This window comes from Rhamphochromis longiceps, linkage group LG13 (assembly GCF_057381845.1).
Source record: "Rhamphochromis longiceps isolate RC_006_pf linkage group LG13, R_longiceps_female_GT1.1, whole genome shotgun sequence".
In the NCBI taxonomy this organism is placed as follows: domain Eukaryota; kingdom Metazoa; phylum Chordata; class Actinopteri; order Cichliformes; family Cichlidae; genus Rhamphochromis; species Rhamphochromis longiceps.
The window spans coordinates 22,978,624-22,995,500 of record NC_140569.1 but is presented as its reverse complement, the minus strand read 5'-3'; the positions used below and the strand labels follow the sequence as shown (position 1 = coordinate 22,995,500).

Sequence of the window (16,877 nt, the reverse complement as noted above, 5' to 3'; positions counted from 1 at the left end):
TCTTCCTCTCCTGAGTCCTCTTCCTTCCTCGCAGGCTACTACGTCCTTTCATTTTACAAAGACATAACACAACGCAGATGCACTTAAACACAAACGCTGACACAAACAATAAATGTTCCAATAAGGATTAAAATATTGAAACTGAATATATGTTTGCATGGAACATAAATTCTTGGAGCGTCATTCACAGGCCTTTGTTTTTATTTATTTGTTCCTTTTACAACCAAGCAGATGTCTGGAGGGCAGACCACAATCATGTTTATGAGAAGGGAGAGGGAGAAGAGGCAGCAAGTCAAGTCTAGAGACCTGCGCGGCTCACTGGTGCCCCCTACTGTATTAATAAGGGTACCTGGCACACAGTGCACTACATGCTCAGCTTTAATGGGGACCCAAAAAAAAGGGGGGAACAAAAAACGCATTCTTGATATTTTCTTATAGCCTCAAGTCTGCAGATTGATTTCTCTGTTCACAAACGTGTCAGCACTTTCTGTGTGGATACAAAAAACACACATTCAGAGAATATGCATAACAAAAGTAGGCAGACATGTTTGGTGTTCTATCAACATCCTGCAGCCCTTTGACACTGGAGTCGGGTGTTTTAAGAATCCAATAAATCTGAAAGTTTTCAACTATGACTCAAGAAGCTTAATTATATGTGAAGCACCTTTATTGCATTTTATTCATACCCACTCCTACTGACGCGAGTGGTTAGGCGAGGAGCTAGAGGAATAAGAAGAAGTGACTGCAGGAGTCTCCAGGGGGCTGAGAGAGACAGTAAACTAAGCCATGAAAAAAAATCAGATCACCTTGAATTTGCATAAACAGTCTTCAAACGGCTGCACGGAGGGTATAAGTGTTAGCCATCCAAGCCTGAATAACTCCCAGTCGTGGATTAGTATTGGGTTCACCCAGGTCATTTAACACTTAAGACAGTCTCCGGGGAGCCTATTCATGTTGGACAAATTGTTTTGCCTTTACTGCAGCTCTGCGATGTACACGGGTGTTCGGAGGAGTAATTTGCCTCCTGTATTGAGGGACACTTTGCACCCTGTTCCTTCCACTGAGACAGCAGCGCCGTATCAAAAAAAAAATTAAACGGAGGCACAAGCAACACCAGCACCAATTACACAGAAATAGTAACTGCATGGGTTAAGGACACGGAGAATAACGAGTGAATGTGTTGGCTTTCCTTCTTTCGGCTTTAAGACAAGCACACGTCAGATGAAACATGGAACACAGACCTTAATGAACCTAGTGAGGACTTGGAGGTGGACATAGCTTGTCAAGTTAAAGGAGGAATGAGAAGGTTATCAAGAAACTGTGCGCGTGTGACCTGCAGAAAATTGCTTTTGTTGGCCAAGAGTCAGTTTAGTTTGGCTTTATGACACTGTAGAGAACAGGAACATACATCCCTTTAGCATCCTGCCAAGTGGGATTTACTGGGTGTAAACACACTTCCTGTTTGGCACAGTGCAATCATTTGAAAACACGAAGGACCTCCAAGATATGCTGAATGGTCAAGCATGTTATTTTGCTCCCTTTTTCTTTGGTCTCATTTGCATCAGGTGAGCCAGCAATACTTCTGCTATCCAGTAGCAATCATTATCCCTGCAGAAAAACATTTGCAACAAAATGCATCCCCAACTGAATACAGTAGGAATGTAAAATAGATTTGTTGCAAACTAATTATGCATTTCCCATGCAATTTATAACACAGCAATGCCTGCAGTAACACTTAACTTCTGGAGTATGATTAATAGCACCACGCTGGAAGCTGGAAGACTGGAAATAGTAGGTGTGGAGAAGGAGCTCACATCGCCAGCATCAGCAGTCTAGACCCACTCCTTCTGTCACCACTCTCACCCCGCTTCCCATAAAAGTAAAATGCAGCAGGTTTGGAAAACAGCCTTGTCCTGTTTGTCAGAGGGCTTGTCGTAAATATCGTGTTTGTCAGGGCCCCACAGCAGAAAGCTTTGGTGATAGCAGTCATCACCACCATGCCACTTCATCTGCTAGTGCCAGCCTCACTTAGTGCGAACGATTGTTTCAGATAGTGCTAATTTGTGGCACTGCAAGGTGATAATCCTTTACTTACAGCCTCAATGATTTTTTTCTCTTCCAACTCGCACTGTGTAAATGACAACAGCAGAGCTTTGATAAGGTTTTTGATCAATACCATTATGAACGTTTTTTCCCCCCTTCAGTGTGTAATTACATAAAAAAAAAAAATCTAATTCACCTGCTCAGCAGCGGAGGACAGTTACGGTTTAATAGAAAAAAAAGCAATCATAATTTTGTCAAGCTAAATTATAAAGCACTACTATCAGCATCTCTTGCATTGGTAATGAATTAACTCAATTTCTTTTGGAAATAATTAAGTAGATCACTCATCTCTTTTGTTAATATGTGGCTTTATTATTTGTTTCAATTACCGCCCCGTAGGAGCCATGACACAGATTTATCAGTGTTGTTGCAGTTGGCTGCTTGGTGGCTCATTATTTGATGACCTGTATTTTTCCCAGCTATACTTTAGTCATGTATATTGTTGGACCATGAAACTGAGCTATACGCCCGATTTAAAATCACGTCATTGAACAACAGTCCTCGCCACTGGCGTACGCGTGACGATAGTATTTATCACATCGTTCAGTGTCTTCCTTAATTCACATTTGTAGCTGAACCAGCTGATGTTAAGATCTTTGCGAGGCCAGGTTTGCACTCGTCAGCCACCAAGGCAGTAAGCTTTATTGCATCTTTGTACCTGGGAGAAAGAAGATGAATACAGTTATTGACCAGAACTACGATCATGCAGTACTGAAGACTGTGTTCCAAAGGGGCAGTACAGCATTTATAGTTTTACACTAGTCTACTCTATTTCCAGCAGGATAAACACAAATCTTTCGCCTTCATTTATTCTGAAATGAACAGCGAGATCCTGTCCCATCTCCACAGACACAAATGAGACTCCCGAGCAGAGACCTCAAGGTCAGGTCACCATGCTCCAGAAAGGCTCCACTGAGCATAGCATTTCAGACTTCACTAATAGAAAAATCCATAACAAACACGAATAGCAAAAAAGCGCATTCTTTATTCTTGGGTGGTTTACATGAAGCCACCGCAGAATTGCCTGGACACGCAAACAGGGCTGTTTCAACTTCGTGCTACTTCAATCAGATGCAGCGCGACACAAACAAAAATCCTGTTAAAAGGACATCCCTGCCTCTTCTTATGGACATTATGCTAACCCACCAGTGCTCCACTGACTTCAGCCCAGATTGAATCACCATTATAATGGCAACGACACTGACGTTTGCCCGCTAATGAATCTAGAAGTCGAAATAGAAGTGTCATCTTTCCAAATGAAATATGCTGACATGACACACACATACAGACAGCTGCACCATGTGACCGTCAGCCATTCTTCTCATCATTCACTAATCCCTCAGCTTATTTACAACGAGCTGACTTTTTGACTGGAGACTCATAAACCGCAGGGATGCGATCGAGCTTTATTGAAGGGCACGCGTGTGAAATATCATTTTCCACACACCAAACACAACAGGAAACTCCTAATAAGAGACACACATTAACACTTCAAATGTCTGTGATCATTGCAAGCCCATATAATTTACCCTCTAAAACGGTCTTTTTCATTGCCTTATATTCATTTATTTTGTCTTATATGTGCAAAGCTCTTCAGTTAACCATTACTCATGAATATCTGAAAATCTCTCTTTTTCCAACTTTTATGAGAGTCTTCAGAAACTCCTCTAAAAGTGCAGCCACTCAGAGCAGCTCCTCTTCTCTGTGACCCGCTGCACAGCACCTCCATCTCCTTTTATTAGAACATGATCAGAAACTTTCAAGGTCTCAAAAGACTTCACTGCCAGCAGCAGAAAAATATGATCTGGGCCGCCGTTTTAATATGTCAGCTTGTACACGGCACATTTAGGGGGGGAAGAGTTGCACAAAAGGTGGCCATACAAGAAAATCGTTAAGTTGAAGCTAATTAGCAGTGAGAGTAATCTTTTTATTTGTGTATTGAAAACTAAATGAGCTTACTGTATAACAAAAATGGTCCCTGGAGCAATTAAAAACACAGATGAACATCTTAAATAGTCACTTGAGGAATATTTTGGCAATAAGTGTTTAATCGGTTCTTCTTGAGCTCGTATATTAACATCTACGGTGTTTGTTTTGTTATGCCATCGCAAGCACTGATAAGCTCTAAAGTCTCTCTCCTGTTACCTGTGCCAGTCATTTTGATCAGCAGGGGCTAAGCTTGGTTATTCATGTGGCCAACAGTTTAACTACACACCATAAAGTTCAACTGTACTGCCGTGATACAGAAATCAAGACTAAATTAAACGTTTTCGCTCCACTGCCAGTTTTCTAGCCTTAAATATTATCAGAGTGAGCAGTGACTGAAATGCTAGCTTTTACAAGTCAAATTTAAATGTCACATTTCATCGCAAACTTTAAAATTAACTTTGACATCTAATAAATTAAGAATGCATGTTTTATAAGCTCAATGAAAAGCTGATTTTTTTTTTTAAAAACCCCAAAATTCATGCTTTTGCCTGGAGGTCTGGTTAAATCAAACTTTAAGTGTTTTTCCACTTCTTGTGTATAGACCAGAACTGTCACTGGACTATTAGCCATGGCGGTAAGGAAGCCTCTTATGGAAGTGCCGGGTACAGTCACAATCAACAGATGGCGAGCACTGTCTCTTCCCTCCCCCTGGGGTAACAGTAAAATTGAGCTTGTGAAATCTGTCACAATCCATGGTGGTAAATGTCTCGCAGTTCCTGCAAATGCTAATGAAGCTCATGTGAGGTCCAAAACCGAGCAGGGGTGGGCAGGGAGAAATGGAGCCCAATTTAAAAATGACACTGTGTGACAAACTCATTCTTCTAGAGGGCAGAGAGTTTTCTATGGCCCGCGGACACACAGGCACAAATGAGCGCAGTCGAAAGTTGCCAGTGACATTCAGGTCACCATTGTGTCCGTTTCCTTTGAGATCCACCCCCCTCCCAACATGTTCCATCAAAAGCCTGGATAAAACCTGCCATTACAGGCAAACACTAGACTTCATTAGATGGCAGGATGGTGACAGAGTTAAGTACATTGCCCTCCTATTGAGTGACATGAATTTAAACAAGCATGGATGCACATACTGGACACAGACCATCACTCAGCTGGATTGAACTTGAAAAACAAAATGTCACCCTTCAAAAATGGCACTGAAAGGACTTTTTGTTTTTAAATATACTAAACATATCCAGATTTCCCACTGCTTCACATGCCCACACTGAGTTAATTATAAAAAGTTCAGTGTTTTAAGCTACTTTTTCAAAGTATCAGATCAATGAGAAGTCCTCCAAGGATAAATAACATGAAAAAATGGTGAGCACTGAGGTGCAGATGAGTGATTGGGTAAATATGTTAATGTACATTATAAATGGAGCATCTTTTATTGAAAAAAAAAAAAGTTAAACAAATTTAATGATTTTCACTGAACTAAAGTCTCAAGATTTTTCTCTTAAGGGAACTTAAGCTAAGGATAAGAAACTTTACTTAAGCAGGTTCCATGAATCGCATTTTGTTACTTGTGCCCATTTAATGGATACATGTGATCTCAAAATCCGCCCACACCTGCTTCACCTTCCCTTTGATATAAAACCCAGCATAATAAAAAGCTCGAGTCCAGAACAGTCAAAGACTTAAAGTGAAAACATAACTTTTTGGAAGACTTGACAGATGATCAGAGTCAGACATTTATTATTTAGCCATTTAATAGTGAGCGTGTGCAGCACAAATTTAAATACTCCTAAGATATATACCTCATACCCATCATTAAATCATCAGCATGATAGCATGAAGGTGTATTAACAACCAAAAGACAACCAGCCCTGATATTACAAACATCATTGTGTCATTACAACTTTTGCACTGAGGTAGCTAGCAGCTAGCCTGAGCAGTTCAGAGTAATATCACCAGCCACAACCAATTTAAGTCAGTCAGTGCCCAGTAAGAAAGTCCCAGACTTACATACCGGAAGGTGTATAGTTAAAGTTAGAAACGTGATAGTGAAACATGGATGTGTTTTTTCTTCTTAGTTTAAGAAAATGCTTAAGTAGCCAAACAAGCAGCTTTAAAAGTCACCAGAGTACACGGGTAAAGAAATGTCTGGCCTTCAAGCACCGCATGCTTGCAGTAGCACTCCTACTAGAGCCAAGGAAAGGCAAATCAAATCCTGTACTCGCCTAATTTTATGCATGTCTGCATCACTGGGTAGACATGAATACAGTTTTGATCCTCTGTGTTTAAGGTTATTGTAAATTACCTTCTTTTTTTTAAAAGCACTTTGGAAAATAACAGTTGGCACTGTATTTATTTCAAGGTTTTACAGGTTGGTTTGCAATAAAAAAAAAACCCCCCAAAAAACCAAAAAACACCAACTTTATCAGTATTCGATGCTGATCTGTTAGCCTGTTTTCCAAAGGCACGCTGTTAATACCAGGTTAAATCTGCAAACCAGCTTCTCCAACAGATTGTTTATTGGCTTAACAAGATGTTTTCTTATTCAAGAGTATCCTAATTTGTAAGTGGGAAACAGACTCTCCAGGCAACAGAAACTAAAGGAGATGGGGGTAGTTTGTCAGAGAGAAACAAATTTAATTATTAAAAAAATTATATAAACATCCTCAGGACCAATTTAGCACCATGCAGTAGGGTAAAAACGACTCTCCAAAATCTGAAAAACAAAACAACTCAATCGAACTACTGGGGCTACTGTGGGGCTGGAAAGATCAAAATAGCCTTAAAGATTTAGCCCGTTACAGCTAAGCAGTGTCCAAACTGCCTATAGGTCACGTTCTCATGATTCTAAAGGAGGTGGTAAACAAATTACACTGTTATGTGCCGTCAATCGTGGTGCGTTTTAAGGCCGGAGAACCCAGTAGGACATCACACTATAATCACTAGACATTCAAAGCCTGTCAGTGGGAAAGTATCAGCTGTCAGAGTGAGTGCTTCCTTTAACCAGGCTGTGTACAACAAGCGCTCCTGTCCATTGATAGACAAACACGCAGCGATAGTAGATTAGCCGTGTTTCATGATTAACAGAAAAATACGTGATTAAAAAAAGAAAATTTATCCAGATGCAACTTGCCTCTCAACTGTCAATCCTGAAGAATTACATGAAAACCAAAAGAGGCATCCTGCACAATACAGATGCAAGGTTATTCAGATGTCAGCCAAATGCTGCGAGGAGGAAACCAGCCCACATTAAACATGGAAAAGCACAATAATGAGTACAGTTCCCCAAATTTTAATAATAAGTGTTATGTGATACTGGATGGAGAATTTATTTTAAAGCCATTATCAGATTTTGGCAGAATTTATTAACTAATCTGCAAGAGGAAAGTCTCAATTTGCAGTTTAATGTAAACTAGTCATAACCTGTGACAATATTTGCAATAAATTAGCCTTGATCTAATGTGAAAATGTGTAAATGAAAATCCTCAACACTAATCTTTGTGTGGCATGTAAGAAACAAGCCTCATTTTCAATACATGAGATTATGATCAGTCTGCCTTTTGCGTTTTATTCGCAAGAAAGTTTGATATACACTAGATCGTTTGAATGCTAATTAACTGTCAAGCAAAAAGGGAGAAAATCTTTTACATCCCCGAGCTTTCATTCTGGTCCAATCCGCTTTGCTACAAGGTGTGAGGAGTTTGAGTCGAGCCCAAATCTCCATCATTCATGCTGGAGCAGACAAGGGGATTGATTGCACTATATTGCCCCTGCAATTTTCCTTCTTGGATGGGGTCACTCAGTCAAGAAAAGGAGCACAATCTTTGGCTTTAACCCTTGAAATGTGATTTAAACTCGAGTTCTTTCCCGGAGAAACAGCATGAGCAACCCATCTGTAATTTTAGTTCTTCTACAAGGCTTGTCATCAAGTGCACAGTGTTGACTGGCAGAAGTAAAACCATTGACCAATTGTACAGGTAGTACAAATACAACTTGACCTTAGAAACCGATTGCTCAGTTGCAGTGGAGACTCTTACATCCAGTGGGGGCACAGGTTTATGCAAAGTAAAGAGACTGGGCCGAAAGTGAAAATGAGTCAAAAAGAGATGATAGGAAGACAAAATGACAGACTTTAAAGGAAGCAATAAAATGCATCAAGCTATTTTTGCTGTCTGCATTTCAAGTCTCAACCATCAGAGCTCATCTGCATTTTAAGTGGTAAAAAAAACAAACTCCGATTTTACTTTAACATATGCAGGGATTTATTGAAAAATTTAAAATATTAGAATTTTGAAAATGAATAATAAATACACAAACAATGCAAGTCATCTTAAGAATTTGGTCACGAGACATTTAAAAGGCTTCAAAAACATTAAAATGTCTATTAAAACAAATGAAACTGCTAAGCACACTTCTTTGATCTTCAGTGCTAGACCTTCAAACTATTTTCTAAAGACATCAATGCAAGAACAAAGAAATTCAAGCGTTTTAAAGATAAAATCTTCCAAGTGCCAAAGTCACGCAACATTAATATCACAAAATTTAAAAAAGCAAACTTCAAACTTCACATTTTCATTATAATTTCATAGCGAAAAAAAATGATTCTTTGCACTGTCTGCTTGGGATGCACTTTTGCTCCCTGTGAGTGAGTTTTCAAGCTGGGCTGTTCATTACTGGCCGTTCAGTCCTTGATCAGACATTTGACAAGTGATTAATCAGGCGGGCGGCCTCAGCGGAGCAACTGAAAGTTAATTTCCACACTTCTGCATGCGGAGATGAATTTAAAGCATGTGCACTCAGGGTAGCTGCCTTAGTCACGCTTTCAGGGTGACCCCTGCCCTGTGCTTTTGCAAAGATTACATCCAGCCTGACAGGCCGGTTCTCGTTTTCGTCGTGCACCAGTATGCAGCGAACATCCGAGCACCACCGAAGAGTTAAGCCGTGGAAGTGGGGACGGCAGGGAGCTGTGGTGACAGAGTGTGAAAGTGAGTGACAGACAGCATCCTCTCGTACCAGACCGAGGTGTGTATCTGTAAGTAAAAACTGAGCCACGTGCTTACTGTGGGTACTAGGACTGATATGCACTGCTACACTTGTGTAAAGTTTCAGCTGCACCTCTCCCAGAGTGGTTTCGTGATTCATATTACAATGAAGAAGGTATATCAGATCGGCAAGACTCTTCTGAAATTGACAGCAAACCCTTAAACCAGCATCCAGCAGCAGCTCAGGTACACTGACCCACCAGCCTAAAGACATCTCTGCTCAGTTTCCATGCAGCAGTGGGTGCCGAGGTACCCTGCAGTCCCCAGGGCAGATGATATTAAGTATGGCCCTACACAACAACTGAGTATGCTTTTGACTGTAGGTATAGACAACAAGGACGCTTTCTTCTGTAGCACTTATCAAACGCAGACTTTGGCCTGCTAGGCCTATCTGAATGTCCTTCAACTGACACAAAGGGAGGTGATGGAACAAAACTAAGAGACCAGATTCAGAGGTTAGTGTGTAAAGCGCAGATTCCATCAGGATCAAGAGGGCAGACTGCGGCTCTGGTTTGTTGCATTTAGCTACGTTCAGCCAGTAGAGAGTAAGAATCTTCTGAGTTGGGAGGCCTGAAGTGGAGATGACAGACTGTAGATGGTCCATCATGCTTTGGGGTGGCAGATTTTGCAGGTTTGCAAGGGAATCAGGAAATTTTATCAACGTTTGAATGAAAATTTGAACTGTTTTTGAGTTTTTAAGTTCACAGGTAACCTCTTTCACACTGCTGTGCTTCAGTTGCAACCGCTTTGTAATAAGTTCATCTCCTTGTTTCACATTACCATCAACCATGTTTCGTGTTGACTCCATATCCCACATACTTTCATTCCTTTTCAAGATATCCCCTGAGACAAGCTGTACATCATTTGGCAATTCATCAGCCTTACTCAGGGTTTGTGTTGGTGTCGGGACAGGGAGTTGTGCGTTTTCAGGATTAATGCAGCCTTGAATCATCTGAGCAGCCTCCTCAGACTGAAGGAGTTGAAATATATCCATCTGGACCTGCTGTATGAGAGGCAGCTCTTTCACCAATGAAAAAATGTGACTGTCCTTTAATAGAGAGACGATAAAGCTGCTTCTAAATGTGGAGAAGACATGGCTGTCCCTTAAAATAGACAGAACACTGCTTTCTCTTACCAGAGAGATAAAATTGTTTGACCAACGAGCCCCAACAGGTTGAAATCTGAATTCTGTGACTTGCTGCAATACAGTGGAAGAGCTCCAAAGCAGACGTCCTGCATCCTGGACAATCCAAAAAACTCTGCTGAACAAAGAGCTCAGCTTCAGATTCTGAACTGCAGCTGCTGCAGCCTTTGTCGCACACACTCCAGGGATCTTCTCTAAATTTTCAGATTCATCCATCTCTCCACAGCTACACTCCTTCGTGATGGTGGTTTCTTTGGGTGGACAAAAGCCTGTGTGACTGTCAAGAGGCTTTGTGTCAAGCTGAGAATGAGTGTTGCTCTGTGGGAGGATAGACATGGAGCTGGTTCCTCTGCTGCTCTGCAGGTGGGACATGCCACTTAATGAGCTCCCACCAGAGCGAGGTCTCCCCTTGTAGCAGTCAGTGCCATCATCTTGGATCTCATTAGCATTTCCCTCTGGCTTTGTGCCACATCCATCACCCAGGCCCAGGACACTTGTCTGCTGGAGGTTGGCATCCCCTGACCAGCCCTCTTCTCCCTTACAGCTTGCAACTTCAGTCCCACTTTGAGCTTTCCTCTCAGACCTGAGCCCAGGCCCTGATTTATGACACAAGTCCCGTTCCTGGCCATCCCTGGCGCTTACTCCATTCTGCAGGTTCTCTCCATCCGATTCAAAACTACCGTGTGAGATGAAACGTCTTCTAGGTAGCCCAGTGTCCTAGTTTACATTGAGTATGTGGAAAACAAAAGGACATTTTTAAAAATGACTTTCAATAAACTCTCCTTAAAACATGTGTATTCATTTATATCTGAATCGAGACATGCATAGGAAAACAAACTGAAGAACACCGCATTAAGAAGCAAATATAGAACAAGTGTACTCTCATTGCAAAATGCTTTCACGAAATGAGTGTCATTTTCTTTGAAACATCTAAAGGAAAGTTTAATATGCATTAAATATGTGCATAATAAAAAAGCAAGAGAAAGTCTATAAAAATCTATATTAAGCCTGGCTGGAGAGGGGGTGGATATTGACATTTGCTCTGACACTAAAAAAGGGACTAGAACTTCAGTTGTACAGCGACGATATAGCACTGCATTAAACAAAAACTGCAAATCCAAGTCTCACTATTGGCACACTGTGTTTTAGCTTTAATACATTTCCTTAAACAAACAACAAAACAACTAAGTCATATCTAATTCCATGCAGAAATCAGCAGCGGCTTTATGACTAAATCCCTCCATTATCTTAAGTTTGATTTTCTTTTTGGCAACTGCACAAAAAAAATAAATAAATATAAAAATATGCATACATACTGTAGTCGCAAACGTTCTTGCTGGGGTAGGGGCAAGACAGACGCTTGAGGCTTTGGACATTACTTCTGCATTTTTAGCCGGATGGATGTGTTGGCTGAAGAGACAGCAAGCATAAACAATATTCAAAAACTGTGTCAATGGGAGGATGTGGGAGCACAATACAGCTGCAGTTATATGCTTATATGTGTTGCTAGGGTCTTTGTTTTCAAGAAGCAATTTAATTATTTGCTGTAGTGTCACACTGGAGACATCAGCTTGCATAGAAAAGACAAGGCTGCAATACCCTCCCGACCCTATCCTCACAAAACTCATCCATTAGATTTGAAAAGCAAACAGCCCAAATGGCTGGATGAGATTAGAGCCACTCGACTAGCTGTGAAATTAAATAGAATCTGTGCATGTTGATTTGAGGATTTACATACAATACTCAGCACTCCAGAGGGAGGAGCAGAAACCAAATATACAGCTGAGAAAGACTTCTGACAGTAAACATTGGCTTTGGCTGAGATTTGTATATAAGCAGCAGGTTGATGAAGGGTGCAAGCGGGAGCAGTAAAGCATTGACAGCATCAACAAGAGGGACACAGTGCAGGTCCTGCTGATGATTAAAGGATTTTTGCAGATCCTGAGGATCAGTAGAGAGGATGTCCTGTACTCTGCGATGTTTGCTCACCAAAGGAAAGAAAAAAGAGAAAACAGGTACTGGGATTCCCAAGCTGACCACATTTTTGCAATCAGTGTTTCCTGCTGTTCACAAATTGTAGCTCACATGCAGAGGCTCAGAGTTCTGTGACATGGCTTCATAAAATCGGTACACAGAAACTGATTCATTAACACCACCACAAAGTACAGTTTGCCTCCCTGTTGTTTCCCTCTGTTCCTCCATGGCCTCCTAATCCTTGTGTTGATTGCGTTCCCCACTGTTTTCCTGGACCTGCTGCTATCCAACCCACAGGCTAAGCTCTGTTTCCACCCACGTAGTCATACAGACACCACCACAGATTTTATGAATTGTGATATACGAAGTCCTAGGTCAGTTGACGTGCACCCTGCATCAGATCTCATAGTATAATCTAGGTAAAAATACATTGTGCGGCCATTTTTAAAAGATGTTCATTGTTGACTTAATGACTTAAAGTGAACAGAAGAACAAAAAATAAAAAGACTGACATTCAGAGCTAGACAAGTGTTAAGTTACACAGGAGCTCCCAAAGTGAGGAACTTTAACCAGTGAAATTATACCATTTCAGGTGATGTAAGCTCGTAATAGCAGCTTGTCAGCGGTCAAAAATGGGAGAGAAAAACGCTGGCACTTGGCCTTCTGACCAGAGATGGAGGATACTGAGAGGGTTGTCAGATAAGGGACTTTCAGAGCATAGGGGGCCATTAAATGTTGTTTCGGGTCAAACACCAGTTGGCTGGTTCCATCGCTGGAAGCGCTCACAGTCCAGACTTTCTGGGTTTGAAATGGCTGCATTTCAACTTGGACTTCAAAATTGTGGCTCTGCTACGCAGTCCATTTAATAAAGTATGAATCAAACACAGTGGGGTCCCTTTTACAAGGGAAGAAGTGAGTCTTATGGGCATAGATTTATACACAATATGAAAGCATATGACCTGGCCTCTACAGGCAACATGGCCCTTTTCCTGCCTCTCCTAGGAATATCCATCTTATGTCTACATACTGAAAGCTCAAGTCATGACATTTATAGTGCATTTGGAAAGTTCTCAGACGCTTTGAATTTTTCTACATCTTCACATGGATACAGTCCATTTTTCTTCAATAATACACACACAAAGCTATGAGCGTTATGCATACTGACACACCTTTAGTTTGAAAGACTCGTTCATCTCTCCCGAATCTTTCAAGTTCAGTGTGACTGGATGAGAATCACCAGTTCAGAAGCCTGTACTACAAAGGATTTGGGGTTTAGCAAGGGGGGGGGGGGGGGGGGGGGGGGGGGGGGGGGGAGAATAAAAAATAAAATAAAAAAAATAAAATAAATCACAACCACAGGTTTTCGGTACACTAAGTTACCATTGTGCTAACAGGGGTACAGCAGGGTAACTTATGCTGCAGGCCTTATCTGCTTCAGAACAAATTGGTTTTGAGAAGAGACAAACAAGAACGATATCACATATGGACCAAACTCATAACATCACCATTCCTAGTGAAACAGCTTAGCCTGCTTACAGTTATAAATTCTATTTTTGTTTTTCTCTTTAATTGCTCTTGATACTTAATACTGCCACAACTGCAGATGAAAGAATAAGGCTAAAATGGTTTTACACCCAGTCATTTAACAGAATAAGCAACCATAATTACTCCCTTCACCTCAGGTCTTAATGACATCTTAATAAGTCTATTATAGTCAGCATTTATATAGCACTTTCCCAGTCTTAGCTGACCACAATGTTAACGTGCACACATAATCATAAAGTGCCTTAATATTCTACAGCTGTACAGACCTACCACTGATAACCATCTTTGTGTGACTACCGTATTATATCCTTCCTTTGTTGTGTGGGCTACTAGACTCCACTGACACTTGGTTTTTCTTGGCTGTATTTTGCCATTTTGTTAGATTATAAACAGTTGGCCCCATAATAGATGGTGAGTAAGGACTTTGGTTCTCGTGGCATTCGGCTGTATTTTACCTCACAACAGGCTGTTACGTTCCTTTCAGTTAGGACCAAGTTCTCCATCTCTACCATAAAGGACTGATTGGTGAAGTGATGCAATGACAGTTGTCTCCATACAAACTCTGAAACATTCACTGTGACCACCGTCTTCCTGGCTGCTTGTCTAACCAAGCACATTTGTCCCACATTACCCCACTTGCCTGGTTGGCCAAGACAAACTAGTGGTTTTAAACTTCTTCCACTGGAGAATAATAAATACTACAGCTTGTTATAGCCTGTTCTGTGCCTTTACACAAGATTTAGGTGTATACTTTGACCTTGTATCCCAGTTTGCCCTAAAACTTAAGACCTAAACCATCAAATGTGAGATCTTTCATAAAAACCTTTCATGTCCGATGAATACAATCAGGCACAAATGGACTCTAAATTGTAAAAGCATCTCAAGGACTGCTGGTAGGAGGATGAATCAAAGCCCAAAGGATCTGAATAACCCTGTAAATTAAATATTTTCAGTATTTCTTAAATTATAAAAACACATGAACAGTTCTTGCTTTGACATTGTGCAGAATCATGTGTAGATTGATTAACAGGGAAAATTAAATTAGACCGTTTTTAAAGACAAATCTGAAATCGGAAAGAGTGTACATGCCTTCCAAATGCACATTTCATATTGTCCTCTAATATTTATTCCAAATCCCTGAAAAGGCTAGTGAAGAGAGATTTTGCATTTTTGCTGTTTTTTAAAAACCCGCGAGTAATTTTAGTCTTCAAACATCTGAACTGGCTACAAAGTCATCTAATTTTGTATCATATTCAATTAGGAATTCGATATCAATGAAAGGACTGAGTTTGAAATGTTATTATGCAGATTTGTCACAACATCTGGAGAGGTGATTTTACCTTATTCTTGGAGGCAAAGCCAGGTGAGGAAAACAAAACGATTTGTGGTGATGCATTAAGCCTCTTCCTGCCCAAATTATTAGCGCTCTCAAAAGTGTGCAACCCCACTGAACAGGCAGGTTGCTTTTGGTGCAACAGAGCTCCTCCCCTTGTAGCTGCGAGTCCTTTCACTGATGGCTTTTGTCATTCCCAGACCCCAACAGATCTCCAAAGCCAGCATTTGAATTTAAATGATTTGCTCTTATTTATTGTTCAGGATCATTTCCAAAATGACTCAGTAAAGTGAGATCCATTCTGTCCTTGCTGCGAGGGAGATTCTGCTATGCAAATAAGTAGAAAAAAAGATTGAACACATATCTGAATACAAAGCGAAAAAGTCCTTCACTGAACCATTATGCTCAAACAGTGCATATGGGCACTTTGCCAGGTGAGAGGAGGCGATGTTAAATACAATGAATACATCATTTAATATTTTATGATGTGTGTTAATTGACACCCAGAGCAGAACCCAATAACCAAAGTTTATTTTGCAATGTGCCTCATATGCATTGCATGAGTTTTTCCTTCTGTCGACAGTCTCTCTCTGATCTGCTATGAACACTGACAATCTATCTCCACCACTCACCACGACTGACTTCCTTTCTCCCTTTAGCAACAGACCAAGTTTCTGATGTAGGATAATGAAGACACTATTCCGCCAACATAAGCCGTGTAGTAACCCATATACATGTGTATTCACCCTTTCATATCTAAATCAAACATCACCAGACCAGTGGATCGGGAAGCAGGTGTCAGACTGAAAGCAGTATTAATCACATGAGTAGGATGGGGATACTGCGGTGTGAAGGAAATTATGTGTCAGACAGCTCCACATGCTGTAAAACATCAGGGTTAGCAGATCATGAGACCAGGGATGTCTCTCAAAACGCTCAGTGTTAGTAGGTGGTGAATAAGATTTTGGACATTAATTCACTGAACACTGAGACACTGGCATCAATCAACACTCACAATTTCAAAGGAGTGGCAGGGCATGAAGATTTCACCTTACCAAACGCTGATAAACATCATGGTACGCTATTGTTTAAAAAATAAAAAATAAAAATAAAAATTTTTAAAAAAAGGGGGGGGGGGGCTGCAGTGCAAGTACCTTTTTTTTTGTTGGCATATAGTCAAACCTCAAACCTGGTTAGCTATTCAAAATTAGAAAAGAGGCTGCTATTTTGCATCACTGCTGCTCATTAAAACAGTCTTTACTCTACCAAATTCACAAATCAAATACCAATAAATGCCAAAAATGTGATAGAAGACAGAACGGTTTGAAGCAAGTGAACTGTACTTTAAAAATAGATAAATCAAACACCCCTTGGATCATTCATTACTGATGATACAGAGAGGAAAGTGGGGGGGGGGGGGGGGGGGGGGGGGGAAGGCCTAAAAAGAGAAGAATCTGCTGCAGATGGAGTAAAACAAGGGAAACTGCATAACTACTAATGAACATTAGTAAACCCCCCCCCACACTTTTTTATTTTATTTTTATTTTTTTTAACTGTATTGTGGGAATTTTCAGGGGAGCTGAACTTTAAGCTTGTTGCAGTAATTTTGAAAATGGGACACTGGGCAGGTCACTACCTAGTGAACAAGGTGCCATTCTCGGACATGCCCTTGGTTGTAGGAGAGCTGCCTGCTCCGATTTCCATGGGCTCAGCAATAAGCACTACAGAATGGCTTTTTGTATGTTCCCACCTCTCCTCACAGAAATGGTGCCATGATTTATGGCTTTGATTTGGTCTG

At 40.8% G+C, this 16,877-nt stretch overlaps 1 protein-coding gene across 1 annotated transcript; it reads right to left on the bottom strand.

The window, feature by feature from the left end:
- Positions 1–8,657: 8,657 nt before the first annotated feature.
- On the bottom strand, positions 8,658–16,783 carry LOC146655859 (uncharacterized). Its single transcript, XM_085427318.1, has 3 exons — positions 16,716–16,783; positions 11,544–11,637; positions 8,658–10,944 (listed from the first exon to the last, which is right to left on the bottom strand). The coding sequence occupies exons 1-3, from the start codon at positions 16,781–16,783 to the stop codon at positions 9,304–9,306; spliced, it is 1,803 nt and encodes a 600-aa protein (XP_085283444.1). The 3' UTR covers positions 8,658–9,303.
- Between the last annotated feature and the right edge of the window lie 94 nt (positions 16,784–16,877).